The sequence below is a fragment of the Gobio gobio genome, assembly GCF_949357685.1.
Source record: "Gobio gobio genome assembly, chromosome: 22".
Lineage (NCBI taxonomy): Eukaryota > Metazoa > Chordata > Actinopteri > Cypriniformes > Gobionidae > Gobio > Gobio gobio.
The window spans coordinates 39,153,244-39,168,162 of NC_137118.1; the positions used below are offsets into that span (position 1 = coordinate 39,153,244).

Genomic DNA, 14,919 nt, shown 5'->3' on the forward strand with positions numbered 1-14,919 from the left:
AAGTCAAGGTTGTCTCTGCATTTCTGTGTTCCTCTTCATGAATTGATACCTGCCACAATCAGGGTAAGTGCTCACTTTTGTCAACTAGTAAATGTTACTAACATATGATGAAATGCATGTTCTTGCATGTTTAGGGCACATCCCTCCTGGGCATGTGCCATTTTATTTTATACGACTAATACAAGCATGTGAAGTAAGATTAGGGTGTTTTTGTCTTTATACCTAATATATATTTTTATTATCCTGCAGGACCTTCTGCTTTCTCTCTCCAAATTGCCTGATGAAAAGCAACAGCGAGTGACACCAGTTCATGGTAAATACATTATAATTCTGCTCATCTATTCAAATGTTTGTCTCATGTACTATGGTATTGATCTTTTTCTTCTTTGTTTTTATCTTTTCTTTTTTTAGCACCACCCGAGTGCCCCACAAGACCTGTGCCCATTCCTGAAGAGTTGATGTTTCTTGTGAAAGATCCATCGGGAACGATTTCCACTACAGGTGTGTTTTATGTTAGGTTTGGTGCTATTTTTTTATTCTAAAGTCACAATGGCCCTCAATTATCAATCTTGCGTAGAAACTGGCGTATATGTTGGCGTAAGATTATGCTTACACTCCTCTCACCGCCTGATTTATGAAGCTGTGCGCACCTCTGAAATTCAGGTGTACTCAAAACCTGCCCGTGATAAATGCCGCGGATAAAAACGATCGTCATTAGAATAACACGCCCCTATATATTCAAGTCTCCGCCCCCCCCACGCCCTCATTTTACGCCATGGACACACGATAGACGGCAAAGAAGCGAAACTTCTCTGACGTGGAGATCGAGACCATCACCAGGGAAGTGGAAAAAAAACTAAATTGTTTTATTTGGGAGTTTAAAGAGTGGGATTAAAGGCGCCCACAAAAACAAAATATGGACCCAAATTACGAGTACTGTTAATAGTGTGGGGGTTGAGAAGCGCACTCCAGCAGAGGTAATAATGTTTTATTGCTTAATATAGACCAATAGTGATCAAGTTAAGTATGAGTTTTCTTGTTAATTGTAGGTGAAAAAAAAAGTGGTCAGATATAAAGATCGCCACAAAGAGACGCGTCTCGGCACTGAAGAGGAGTCATTACCTATCACAATGCATTATTTTACAGCACGTGTTTTGAAACAATTAGCATTTAATTTCGTATCACGTCACATGTATTGGGTAAATGCTTTGGTAAAGTCACACAAATTAAACATTGAAGTCCATGTTGCACAAAAATAAACACTGAAGTTTATAATTACTATATCCCTTTTAGTGTTAGACCGATATATCGGCCGGCCGATATATCGGGCCGATATTTGCGATTTTTACGTGTATCGGCATCGGCCGATACAAGGCAGCTGTGTTCGCCGATATTTTTTTCCGGCATTATTTACAGACAGGCGTCCACAGGCAGCTCTGTGGCTGCCAAAGCAAATTTTTATCCTTATTTAATAAAACCTTATTATCCTAATAAAACCTTATTTGATCGGTAAGTGATGAGACTGACTATTGCGCTTCTCTGACGAGAGAACGAGCAGAAATCGCGCCCCTCTTCAGCCTCGCGCGCGCACTCTGACCGTCTTCAAACTGTCTTGCGCTCCCTCCCTCGCGCATATTAATCAAAATCAATTGAGAATTGACACGATGGTAAAAGGTCGAAGTTTCACGTAGAGCATTGGGAGATTTTTCCCTGAATTACCGCTGGTGTTGCTCTACAAGAGATTAAATTAAGTGCATCTAAGCATTAAATGACTAGGCTGTAAATAGTTGGTTACTTTTAAAATGAAGTATAGTACAGTCAGTGTGCACTTTATTATGCTGCTTGCTTGTTGATACGGTGTGCAATAGTGTAATTATTTTATATATGCTTAAATATTTATTTTCACCACTGAACTCTTTTTTTTTTTTCTTGTTCTCACTCACCTGTTTTTACTATTTGTTAAATATAGTTTTTTTTAGTTCAATAAATGTTCCTTTTTTAAATTTAGACTTGTAAAATTGTTATAATCATGATCATAGTGTCATTTTTATGATGTAAATTGAGGGAGCAAAAGCAGTATCGGCTCCAAATATCAGCTCAAGAAAATCGGCAGCCCGTATCGGTCATCGGCTAAGGCTGATGAAAAAAAATCGGTATCGACCTCGGCCTCGGCGCAAACATTTTTTTCTGCGCATTTTCACACTAACTCAAAACGTGCGTACACCACCTCCTGAGCTGGCGTAGGATTTGAGCCGTACGCCAACGTCCATATTGATAAATCTCAAAGTCACCGTGGTTTTGGGTGTACGCCAGGTGTACGCTGGAAATTTGGTGTATGCACTTTTGATAAATGAGGGCCATTGTAACTGTTTAGCATTTGAAAACCCATTTAATATTTATAATCTCTCGCCTCTTGTATAAATAATTATTCTCTGTTTCAGGAGACAGCGGTGCCATAGACAGCTCTCGAGTGTGCAGGACACTTACTTTTAAAGAATGTGGCAAAGGTAGTAAGGCTGTATTGCACCTGACATGATGAAATTGTTCAAATGTTGTGTTGAATCAGTTCTAATTATAGAATTTTATTATCCATCTTTTTAGAAGATCTCTCTTCTTCAGCAACCACTACATTTAGTGTCCAACTGACTTCTGAGGCATCACATGGTAAGTTTGCAATTCTTCCAGAGTTTATGCGGGTCTTAAAGTATTAAAGGTTAATTTTCTTTTCCAAAAATTAACAGTCTTAAGTCATAGTCACGGCATTAAAGGTTGCATTCACTGCATATATTTCTCAGTATTTTTTGCCTTGTTTTCCAGTGCAAATATCCAAATATCCTTAAATCAAGATTTATCCTTAAATCAAGATTATCCTTAAATCAATTACTTGAGATGCAAAATGAAGATATAAAGTTTTGTTTTCTGAGAATTTTAACTGAATTAAGTGAGTTTATGATTAAAACATGAACAACAGTCTGTAAGTGGGGTATGAACAATTTTTTTTAAATTGTATATTTAAGTATATTTTTCTGAACCAACTGGCAGATATCTATTCTTGTTTAAATCATAAACTCACTTCATTTAGATTATTTGCACAACAAAATAATTTAGCATTTTGCTTCTCAACTAAATGTATCTATTTTTCAAGAGTCTTTAGACACTTGCACTGGAAAAAAATACATAGTGATGTTTTGGAGCAGAGCTATTCAAACCATGACCCTGTTATGTATTTACATTTTTTCCACATTAACTATGCAGTCTATTATAATAATCATCAGGGCAGTTCATTCTTTTTGCCTCATCCATTTTTCTTTTTAAATCCTAGTTCCCTCAGCTCAGCCACTCGTTCCTGCTCTCCTCCCTGGGCACGACCATGACATAAACAACTGGAGCTGTTCTCAACACCAGAAGCTGTGGATGAGGATAGAGCTTCAGGATCTCGGACTCATCTAAAGTGTACTCTCTATACAGTGATAAGGGCATGGCCAAGGAGATGAACTGGAATGAGTTTCAGGAGTCTCCTTATTATGAGGCAGAGAAGCAGAGATGGGTGGAAGAAATGAAGATTGTAATATGTATATATTGTCAGAGTTCTGTCTGTTTCTTTCTATATTATTATTTTGCATTGATTTTTACTATTCTTAAAGTGTTTCAAGTATTTAATAAAAAAAACAATTGAAAATCACTGTGCTGAGTGCCGTGTGTTTGTAGGACTCCTTTAAAAGAGTAAACCTTTAGTTGATAAATTAACTTAAGTGTGACTTAAATTATTCCATCACTCATACAATTTTCATTTAATACTTTAATATTACTTTTAATTAAATATAAATGTCTTATTTACATTGGAAAAAACGATTTGAAATTTAATATAACATCTATATTTTAATTTAAGCAATTAATGTTATACTACTATTGTTTCACTGTAGGTATTTTAATATTAATAATTTATTCAGAACATTCCCTTGTAATACAAAAGAAAAAAAACATTTAAAATACTTTGTGGCTGTAATGCATTCTTTTTTTAGACTTGCATGAGTGGGATTCGAACCACTGTCCAAGTAAAATGTGAAAAAAGTCTGAAAATATCTGATTGGCTGTGACATCATTTCCGCTCTTTGGCCAGCAGCTGGAATGCTTCAATTTTATTGGCTGGCACTGCGTTACAGCTATCCGCGGCTGGCCCCCGCGTGGCAGGCGAGAATTCTACCACTGAACCACCAATGCTTGAGTTGACCAGTATTGCTGTTGTCCCACCGCGATTTCACAGGCCTTCTTTAGAATCCGGCCTACCGTGTGGCAGGCAAGAATTCTACCTCTGACCCAGCAATGCTTGTAGTGACCTTTTTTTTACTGTTGTCTCACCGGGATTTCAGAGGTTTTCTTTAAATCATGTGAGATTTTTGCCTTCAAAAAATCACTTTTGACCGGGAATCGAACCCGGCCTACCGCGTGGGAGGCAAGAATTCTACCTCTGACCCAGCAATGCTTGTAGTGACCTCTTTTTACTGTTGTCTCATCTGGATTTCAGAGGTTATCTTTAGAACAAGCAATATTTGTGGCTTCAAAAGGTACTTTTTTTTTGCATTGGTGTCACTACAAGTTTTTGCTGTTTTTTTTTTGCATTGGCCGGCAATCTGACCGTTTTTGCTGTTGTCTCACTGGGATTTGTGGCTTCAAAAGTTAAGGGAATCTAACCTGATGCTTGAGGAAGACTATAGGGCATTCTACAGCTAAATCACACTCACCTTAACTTTAAGGGTCTGTTATAGAACCCTTGAAAGTCTTTTAATCAAAAAGCAGTTTGCACTGAATTAGAATAGATCCCTAGTCTCGCGTGCAGAATTATTAGGCATAATGATTTTCTGATTTTTTTTTTTCCAAGCACATTTTACCAATTCCAAACCCCATTCATCTTAATAACTACTATTAATAGGCACATGTTCTTTTACTGATAAAATGAGCCAAAAAAGAGATTTGACGGACTGAAAAGTCAAAAATGATTAGAGAAGGATACAATACTAATGCAATACTAGAAATTAAGGCATGACCATTGGACAGTGAAATGCTCATTGGGTCAGCCAAAAACAGGTGGTGAAGAAAAGACACATGTTAACTGCAAAAGAATGAAGAATTAAGTGTGAAACCATCAGGAACCCTTTAGTCTCCAGCGCCACCATCCGTTGAAGCTGCAATTTTCCATCTGATCATAACTGTGACTGACGTGTGTCATCAGCCAATCAAATTTTGATGTGTAGTGATAGAACGCCCCAGTGGCCCAACGATGTGTCGGCGCTACCCCCCGCTGATGTCATCATCACACGTTTGAACTTTTGGCGCGTTGTGCGCGATCTAAGTGAAATAAGCTATGGCCGATGCGGATGACGGGCTGATTTTTCTGTTTCTTTTGATGTTCTTGTTGGTCTGTGTTTTTGTTTCTTTGTTTAAGAGTATTTGTGCCAGTGAGTTGATTTTGATTCATTTCACCAGTTGCCTCAACGGTGATGCAGTGGTATCAATGAACAGTTAAATTGCCTTTTTGTCTCGCGTGTCCTTTTATGTTGCTTGCCCCCTTCCCAACGAGCACTTTGAAAATAACAGTAGTGCATACAGTGCATGAATGTATTTTGTGTGTGTGGTGTTGTTATGGCGGCGGTGTGGGGTGTGTTGATCATTAGCGAAGGGCTAGACTGAAACCCCACGGTACACTGCTAACTATGTGTATGCTCTACATTTTTTTCCTAACTGAAATATTTCATGACTGACATAATAAACATGTAAAATGCTAATGCTGTTTTTTCTTTCTTTCACAGTCTTAAGACTACTCTGAAAAAGAAATTAACAAACGATACCGTGGATCTTTCTGGTATCGCGCTCTTTGGCCGTGATTTGCATCGTGTGGCATTCTACCTTCAGAACAACGGTTCACCTGTGACGGCAGTGGACATCAGCTTCACAGAGCTCCAGGATGAGAGCTTGCGGCTTCTTTTGCCATTCTTGGGAGCACTACCCAAACTCACCACACTGGCCATCAACGGTAACCGGCTGACTGTAGCTATCCTTAAAGACCTGATAGAGGTGGTTAAGGACCCCAAAACGTTTCCCAGTTTGGCCTGGGTGGATCTGGGCAACAATGTGGACATCTTTACTGTGCCTCAGCCCTTGCTGGTCGCACTACGCAGACGCTTTGGAATGAGAAGCAGCCTACCTACCATCTACGAATACAGCGAGGGCCAGGGCAGCAGCTACTGCCTGGAGACTTCTACTGAGGAAATCAGTGTGTTTGAGGAGGAAGCGGAGGATGAAGAGGATGAACTGGAAGACCATCTGGTGCTGGAGCCCTGGAGTGTAGAAGAGAAAAACACATTGCATTTCTGTGAGAGGTGATGGACTCTGGTTCCTTGTGGTTTGGCATTGTTCTTTCTGTTATTCTCATACGCCAAATCAGGGGTCCAGTGTATCAACATTGTAAAAGCATGAAGCACCCAAACTTGAGTGCCATGAGATGAAATGGTTATGTAAAGTTGGTGCGTGGAGGTGGGATTTTGAAGGAATTGAAGGAAAGAGGATCAGGACATATTCCACACTCCCACCATCTTTATTCTTAGTCCAGTTTCTGCAGAAAGCACCAGCCAAGCTATTGTTTGCAATGTTAAACTTAAAATGTAGGATCAAACACTGGCTGACCTATACACACAGTGTAACACATTTGTAACACGTAAAAAACCATTACCACAGGCCAGTCTTTGTCGCCCACATCAGCAGCTGATGTGAAACTTTTTAAGTTTTGCTCGTGACAGATACAGTCAAATGCTCCCCTCTGAGAAAGCTTTTGTCCGGGGTATATTCGCCTCAATTAGAAGAGAGCGAGGAGAGAAAAAGGGCTGCTAGAGTGCCTGCAGGCTAGAAAAGAGACTGATGTCTATGTGTGTGTGTGTGAGAGAGAGACGTTGTTCTGATGCAAATGTAGCTTTAGCCGGAGCTCATTAAACAGGACACACAGGCAGCCGAGAGACTAACAATGCCACATGACCGACCTGATTATTTTTCTTGAAATCTCATCCAGCTAGCAATGAGAGGTGACACATAAACACCTGACAGCGGTTCATCAGCACAAGAACCACGTTTGTATGGTCACAGAGGAATTGATTTCAGTGTTTTTATAGAGAAATTTCATTTGATTCATGTCAATATTTTGTATTTTTTAAACAAATGTAACGTAACAGAGCTCATTTATTAATTATTAATGCCGTGTGTGTGCGCGAACGCATGAGTGTTTGACAGTAAATGTGACCTTTTGAGTTGTTTTATGATGCCCTTTGCTCCACAGGTGGTGTTTCCTTTACAGACACAAGTCTGATTTGCACTTTAAATGGCGGGCTTTTCCAGTTGGCTGGTCATCTCCAGTCGTTTTCTGTCCTGTTTCAATTTTCCTAGCAGTTCAATGTTCCGTTCTAGTCTAAATGTCACAAACGGTGTGTGATTCTAATGGCTTTGAGCACCTGGATGTTCTTTATCGTTGTGTTTTATAATAAACACTAATGAAGGATTGTTCTTGCTATGTGAAATAAACACTGTTTGTAAAAATAAAAATAAAAAAAAAGGACATCATTGTGTTTGTGAGATGCCAGAAATTATCCTTTTTTTAAGGGGCTGCTTTTGACAACAGGAGCTGGATCCATCCGGTATTTTACCTGCCAGATGTGTTTTTCTCTAATCTGTCTCCCAGAAATCATGTACATGTACAGTAAGTAATTACAGGAGTCAGCAGTGCTGTCAGTAGGCCTAAATACTGGGATGTGTAAACTTTCTACCTTGATGAATCGGTTGTGGGAGCAGTGTTAATTCGTCAACGACCTTTTTTCACTGACGAAAACGAGACGATAACTAAATAAAAAAAATTGTGTTGAGGAAAAAAACTATGACGAAAATCTACTGTCATTTTCGTCAACGAATAAAAACGAGACGAACATGTAAGGGAGGGACGATTAAGAAAGAGATCCAGTCAGAACTGTGATGTCCTGTGTAACGGATGCGCACATTTGAATTGTAATGTGCTGATCTAACCGCAGGAAAACGTAGCGCTGTTGCGCATTCCACAGGCTCACGCGACAACACTTCAGAGCGGTTCAATCAATGAATATTGCACATTTATGCCAGGCAATTGTTTATGAACTAATGCTGATGAATAACGACAATGTTTACTTTACGATGTTTATATATAGTAATATGTTTTAGACGGTTATAACAATGCATATTTTATCTCCCTCATCTCTGAACTTGCAACTGCAATAGTAAGGCGCAGACATTTCAAAATAAGAGTCAATGTGTATTTTGAGCTTGTTTGTAATTAAAAGTCACGCATTATAGCTATATACTTTTTTGGTTACACAATAAACTGTATTTAATTGCATTGTCATTTAATTCATAGTCAGGAGGAAAGACTAAGATCAGTATTTGACATATTATTCAATAAAGTACCAGGGTTATAATAGTTAACTAAAACCATTAAACCAGTAGGCTAATGAACCATTAAATATTCATTACTTGAAATTAAATAAATGTTAACTGAAATAAAAAAAAAACGTAAACTTATTTGATGCTTTAGTTTAACCTAATACTAAATAAAACAGAAATACAACATTACCTATATAGATGGGTTTAAAAAAATAAAAAAAAGAAGTGAATTGAGCTCTCGTGGATTTTTAATGTAAAAAACAATGTCAAAGTGTCAGTTTTTACATGTATTCATGTAATAGTCGGTTATGTAATGCTTAAATGCTCAATTAATGCATTACAATTGAACTAATCTCATTCGATTTTAGTTGAATCTTATGATATTTAGTCGACTAAAACTAGACAATTCAGGAGACTAAAATATGTCTAAAACTATATGGCATTTTAGTCAAAAGACTATAAACTAAATAAAAATTTGCTGTCAAAATTAACACTGTGGGAGTCTCTTACAATGATGATATTACTCATAAATTATGATATTTACTTTATATGGTGCTCCATGGTACTTCAAAATATATCAGGCTAGGCAGCATTTCCAGTCCAAAAACATGGTATTTTAGCTAGTAAATATATGCTTTCCAGTATGCGGGGCTGTCTTGTACAAAACGAAAAGCTCGTTTTGATGAGGTTTTCTTTCCCTCTTTATTTCTCATCCTGGTGTGATCAATACTGAGGGTTTCTCAGTGTCTCTGTTTGCTTAATGAGAACAGTACCCTGTGTTAGCAGACAGCACTTTCTTAATGAGACTCCATAAGTCATTTCAACAGCTGACGGCTTTCACAGGCAGCCTCTGGATCTCTGCACCATATATGGAGCTCTAATTCACTAATGTAGCCTTCTCTTTTTTTATTTTAGTTTACTTTAAAAAAACATACTCTGTAACTTCTCCTTCTTCTTATATTGATGTAGGATGGTTTCATTCACATGGCTCCTAAATCATAGAACAATATGATAAACATGTGAATAGCTTTTAAGAAACAACTAAATTAGGATTAATTAATTTCCCTCCCTTAATAATTAATTTTCCATAATAATTCCCTTAATTATTCATGCAACATATTGATAAATAAATTAACAGCAGCTTGAATTTCTTTAAAGGTAATTTAAATGAAACTATTGGGTAACGCTTTACAAAAAGGTTTCGTTAGTTATATATTTTCATTAGTAAGAATAAACAATACAGCATTTATAAATTTTAGTTCATGTTAATTTCAACATTTACTAACACATTATTAAAATCTACTAACATGAACAGTGAACAGTTGTAATTTTATTAACTAATGTTGACGAAGATTAATAAATACTGTAACAAATGCATTAACTCATGTGAAAAAATAAGACCTTATTGTAAAGTGTTACTAAATATTGTAAATTATTATTTTAATATAAGGTGGTCTTTATGTATAAAGGTATAAATAAATACATGAGCAGTAAAATTATTGCACAACATTGTTTTTTTTATCCTGGGATTTTCCAGATTATTTAAATTAAAATATTATACATATTTTTAAATTCAATTGAAAAGTAAAATTATTGCAAAAAAAAACAGATTTTGTAATCCTGTGATTTGCACTGCTCAAATGTATACAGAGATGATTTAAATGAAAATATTATACATAATTTTTTTGTATAATGCTATGTGTTTGTGTATAAAGGTTTATAAATTGATACATAAAAAGTAAAATTATTGCAAATAACAAGATTTTGTAATCCTGTGATTTGCACTGCTCAAATGTATTCAGAGATGATTTAAATGAAAATATTATACATTATCTTTTAATATAGTGTGGTGTGTTTAAATAAATAATAACATGTTTGCACATAATTGATTTTATCATCCCAGGACTTACACTGCTATAATTTATAGATGATTTAAATATTATATATCATTTTTTAAACATAATGTGATTTACAATGATTTATAGATGCATAGTTTTTAAATTATTGCACAAAATCTGGTGAGTGTTGAATAAAACATCTGTAGCGAGTTTGAAGCAGTTTGTTGGTTTTAATAACCCTGAAAATGTCAATGACCTTTGATACGTTCAACTCCCTAACCGCACGCAGTGACAGGAAACAGCAGCTTCAGGCCTCATGTGTGAAGTGCAGATGTGCCAGATGATTGACGAAGGTGTTTAAAGACATAAATTAATGCATTTGTGGTTGATTTGTTCCATGTGTTTCACATCTTTCAATGACCTCGGTTGCAAAATTCTGTCTTTATGACCAGACAAATGGTCCAGGCCTGTCTCTGGGGTGCAAGTCTCTGACGGTTTTACTTTTTATGGGCTTAATACCAACAAGCCAGGGAAACTAGGGAATTTCAGCATGTAACTACAAGTCCATAGTGTTCCTGGAAAACCAGAAAATTCTGGGGAAGCTAAACTGGACTGGTGTGACTCTTGATATTTAGAAATTTTGTGTAACACACTGTCATGCAGTTTATTCAGACACAACATGAGCATTTGTGGTTTTAATTCACAATACAAATGACTAACAATTTTGAATAATAGGCCGGATTTAACGATGATTACATAAAATTTTTTCATTTATTCAGTTTGAACACGTGACACACTAACATTCATTGATATATCAACAATGGAAGTAACCTCATCAAATGAAAAGTATGTTTTAAAGCAGTTTCGTTTTTAAGGTGAGGTTATGAATGCTTTGGGTAACTTCTGAAACGATAATCCCCCAGTTTGGCATTCTTTCATTCAGTGCTTCAATTTCCATTTACGGTTAAACTCTCAGATTGCCTGCTGAAGGTTCTCGTTTTATGGTCGATGTTGCCTCCTGCTGGACAAATGTTTGAATTACTATAACATGTGAGTGGGCCTTAAAAAAGAAAATATCTTCCAAGATGACAGCAAATAAAGTCTAGAACATTCATAAAATACAATTTTAAAAAATGTATGTGTCTTTTATATGTGTCTGTAAAATTTGTTTCCACTTGTTTGATTTAGTTTCTCACAGAGGTTGCTTCAAAGCTTCACTGTAAGGAATTTGGCCCAAAATTCTGTCATTATTACTCACCCTCGTGTCCTTCCAAACCCTTTCGTTCATCTTTGGAACACAAATGAAGATCGTTTTGATGAAATCTGAGAGCTTTCTGTCCCTCCATTGACAGCAACTCAATTACCACTTTGACGCTTCAAAAAGTTCATAAAGAGATCGTAAAACGAATCCATATGAATAGATCGGTTTAGTCCAAATTTTCTTATCCAACAAATCTAGACGCACACTAGCGGCAGCAAATCTAATTTGCAGCCAGGGTCGTCTAGCAACTCTTCGTTGGCGTGCGAGCTGGAAAAAACAAACTCTGGTCAGGCCAATCACATCCTGTATAGAGTCGGTGGGCGGGCTTAACATAATGACGGCAGAGTTGACGCGGTTCCGCGTAGGGCTGGGCGATATGGCTGAAAACTGTATCACGATATAAGTGTTTCATATCGGATATCGATAATTATTGATATTTTTATGACCTATTTAAAATAAGGACCAGGAGAAAAATATTTATTTTAAACGTAACCTTCCTCTGAATATAATCCCCTCAATTATAAAGGCAGAAATGTCCACACAACCATGGAAAACACTCAAATAATTAAAATATAAACACAGGTCTAAATTATCTTTTAACATTAAGGTGCAGTGCCTCCGTTATTTCTTTGTAACTGTTACCATTAAGATGCTTTGTCATAAGGCACTGATGCAGAGTAACATTGCCTCTCCATGTAGTTTCAAAGGCTGAATATGAAATCGCCCCCTATGCCCTTAAATAGGGCGCTATTTGAGGGGACAGCCATCTGTAGTGGTGTCCAAAACGATAGTGGATGTTATTGAGTGCACTCATTCTATTCCACTTTGCACCGCAATAACGAGTGTACAGCCGATGTACAAACACCTTCAAGCAGGGCTCGACATTAACGCTTGTCCGCTTGTCCGGGAAAAGTGGATTTTTTGAAGGGGCAAGTGAAAAACAATTTTACTTGCCCGACGGACAAGTATCCTGGTTAAAACGTCAAAACAAAAAATAACTAGGGAATCACCAAAGTGCAATAATGATTCTGCATTCAGTTAGTGTAAGTGGAGATCGATAGTGGATAATAATATAAAACTAACTGACGTTAACAAGGTTGCACTGTTGAGGCTCGCGCAGCCTCTCGACGAGAAAATCGAAAACAAATGAGCGCCGCTCATACATAGTTAAAATTGTGCAGTTTTTATATTTATAACATATGATACAGTTAAGCAACATTACACTAACAAGAGTGTTGTTTTCCTGAATACCATCATGACTGAAAATGACACTGATTTCATACGCCAGTTCCATAAACAATTTAACATTAAGTCACTTACATTTTAGAAGCAATATGGACTGTTTTTGTTCTATTTCAGCAGCGAAAATACTTCCAAATAAATATCACAGCAGAACCGTAACACATCTCACAGAAACAGTGTGTGTTAGTGAATGATTCAGCGTTTTGAATCAAAGATTCAATGACCAAATTCTTGAATGAAGAATTTCACTGAATCGACTAAATGACTCGCTCATTAAGACGGTCACATGCTGCCACCTACTGGTGGTTTAGTTTCATCTTTCCAACATTTCTTATTTTGTATATTCAAAAATATTTAAAATAATCTCATAACATTATTTAATGCAGTTGTAATTTTTCAGTGTAAATGATTTAATTTGATTGGTAACAGCCTATAGTGTCTTATTCTAATTTAATTTATTGATCAAATTTAAGAATATAAAAGGAAAGCCGAAGCATATCCTATATTTAATACGATTATGGAAAAATGCCCTTTATAAAAAGGTACAAATATGACAAATATGCATATTTAAATATGTCAAAGCTGATTAAACACTGGTGAGAATATTGCTTCAGTATAGATTATATTTACAAAAAAAATCCGGACAAGCAAATGTTTTACTCGGACAAGTGAATTACAGATTTACTTAAGCGTGTGAACAGGCTTAATGTCAAGCCCTGCCTTCAAGTGAACCATTAGTGGATTAAAGTAGGGAAGAGAGATTGAGGGTTTAGGGGCTGATTTCGAATTCAGCCAAAGTCAAGAATAGCGCAACGGCGAGCGCGTCGAGTACTAACACGTCCCCAAACGAACGAGGCGTGCGCGCGCTGTCAGCGGAGGCTCGCTCTGCGGAGCCAGACGAAAGTATAAACAAGGCTGGTAAAACAAGTTTGCGGTATTACCAGTCTTTGTATGGACGACAGTCTTGCAGAATTTGCAGACAACATTGGTCTGACTACAATTTCCTCGCTCGCTGCAGAACTCATTTTCCACTTTTCACTCCATGCCGGTTCTGCTTACAGTAGAATTAATCCAACACGAGACAACAATATGGCGCAACCAAAAAGAGATACAGTTACATGATTGGCTATTAGACTGTCACTCCCTACGTTGCTTGGTTACCAGAGAGCGAGTGCCTTTGTTCATGCAACCAAACTTGCTTCGCAACCTCTGGTTTCTTCCTTCTTCCTACGAAGAAAAAAAAAATATCGAACATATTTTTTATTGATATCGATTACGTTTCTATCGCGATACATATCGTTATTGTTTTATCGCCCAGCCCTAGTTCCGCGTGCTACTTGTAAACAAAGAATCTGGCGAACAGCGGTTTTTCGAATCGGCTTTGGCCGCGACTCTGGTAGACTTGGAGTTAAGGTTTTCTTTGAGAAAAGAACAAAGAACGGCACTGAAGTCATTCTTAAAGGGTTAGTTCACCCAAAAATGCATCGAATCGTTATGAATCAGTGAGTCGATTCAGCGTTTTAAATCGCCAAAGTCACGTGATTTCAGCAGTTTTTGCTCGACTCACTGATTCATAACGCTTCGAAGCTTCATGATGCTGTGTTTTGAAATCGGTCATCACTATACTGTATAAGTCGTTATTTAGTTTTGCATTTTTTTTTCACACAAAAACTATTCTCGTCGCTTTATGAAGTTATTGTAGAGCCACTGTAGTGAGATGGACTTTGTAACGACGTCTTTATTACCTTTTATGGGTCTTGAGAGTGTACTGTACAGTACATTGTGCCACTGGAGGCCTTTCTGAGCCTTCGGATTTCAACTAAAATATCTTCATTTGTGTTCCGAAGATGAACGGAGGTCTTACGGGTGTCGAACGACATGAGGGTGAGTAATTAATGACAGAATTTTAATTTTGGGGTGAACTAACCCTTTAACATGACGGCACATGCTAGTCGATGAGTTGAATCAACGTAACTCAACAACAACTAACGTTACATAAATCATGTATCCACTAACCATTCAGAAACGTCCAGGTGCAGTCTAAAAGTTGCAACCTCTTCCTGAGTATCTCCGTCTGTGTCTGACGCTAGTTCAAACATGTAAGCTGAGTGAGATTCGTTTTGTTGT

General features: G+C 37.2%; 1 protein-coding gene across 1 annotated transcript in view; it reads left to right on the plus strand.

The window, feature by feature from the left end:
* Window positions 1-8,406, plus strand: part of lrrc75bb (leucine rich repeat containing 75Bb) — a 65,636-nt gene extending 57,230 nt beyond the window's left edge. The window contains exon 4 of the mRNA XM_079804300.1: window positions 5,808-8,406. Coding sequence (XP_079660426.1) covers window positions 5,808-6,381 — 574 coding nt within the window. The 3' untranslated portion in view covers window positions 6,382-8,406. The remainder of the gene's footprint in view (window positions 1-5,807) is intronic.
* Window positions 8,407-14,919: the final 6,513 nt, after the last annotated feature.